The 656-nt window shown below is 46.5% G+C and overlaps 1 protein-coding gene across 1 annotated transcript in view; it reads right to left on the reverse strand.

The window, feature by feature from the left end:
* Nucleotides 1–13: 13 nt before the first annotated feature.
* Nucleotides 14–656, reverse strand: part of LOC131214799 (uncharacterized protein DDB_G0271670-like) — a gene marked incomplete at its 3' end in the record, with an annotated part of 1334 nt that continues 691 nt past the window's right edge. The window contains exon 3 of the mRNA XM_058209130.1: nucleotides 14–253. Within this exon, the coding sequence (XP_058065113.1) occupies nucleotides 14–253 (240 nt within the window). The remainder of the gene's footprint in view (nucleotides 254–656) is intronic.

A 656-nucleotide genomic window follows, 5' to 3' on the forward strand; every position in this document is an offset into this window, starting at 1 on the left:
CGGTGTAGAAGACGACGAGGAGGAAATAGTAGATGCACTGCTCGATTGCATTGTCGTAGAACCAGTTGTTGTTGTAGCAGGAACAGTTGATTCAGTGCTCGAAGACATCGGTATAGAAGACGACGAGGAGGAAATAGTAGATGCACTGCTCGATTGCATTGTTGAAGAAGCGGTTGATGTTGAGGTAGGAACAGTTGATTCAGTGCTCGAGGACATCGGTGTAGAAGACGACGAGGAGGAAATAGTAGATGCACTGCTCGATTGCATTGTTGAAGAAGTGGTTGTTGTTGAAGTAGGAACAGTTGATTCAGTGCTCGAGGACATCGGTGTAGAAGACGACGAGGAGGAAACAGTTGATGCACTGCTCGATTGCATTGTCGTAGAACCGGTTGTTGTTGAAGTAGGAACAGTTGATTCACTACTCGAGGACATCGGTACAGAAGACGACGAGGAGGAAATAGTTGATGCACTGCTCGATTGCATTGTTGAAGAAGTGGTTGTTGTTGAAGTAGGAACAGTTGATTCAGTGCTCGAGGACATCGGTGTAGAAGACGACGAGGAGGAAGTAGTAGATGCACTGCTCGATTGCATTGTTGAAGAAGCGGTTGTTGTTGAAACAGGAACAGTTGATTCAGTGCTCGAGGACATCGGTGTAG

The sequence above is a fragment of the Anopheles bellator genome, unplaced genomic scaffold (genome assembly GCF_943735745.2).
Source record: "Anopheles bellator unplaced genomic scaffold, idAnoBellAS_SP24_06.2 scaffold02508_ctg1, whole genome shotgun sequence".
Lineage (NCBI taxonomy): Eukaryota > Metazoa > Arthropoda > Insecta > Diptera > Culicidae > Anopheles > Anopheles bellator.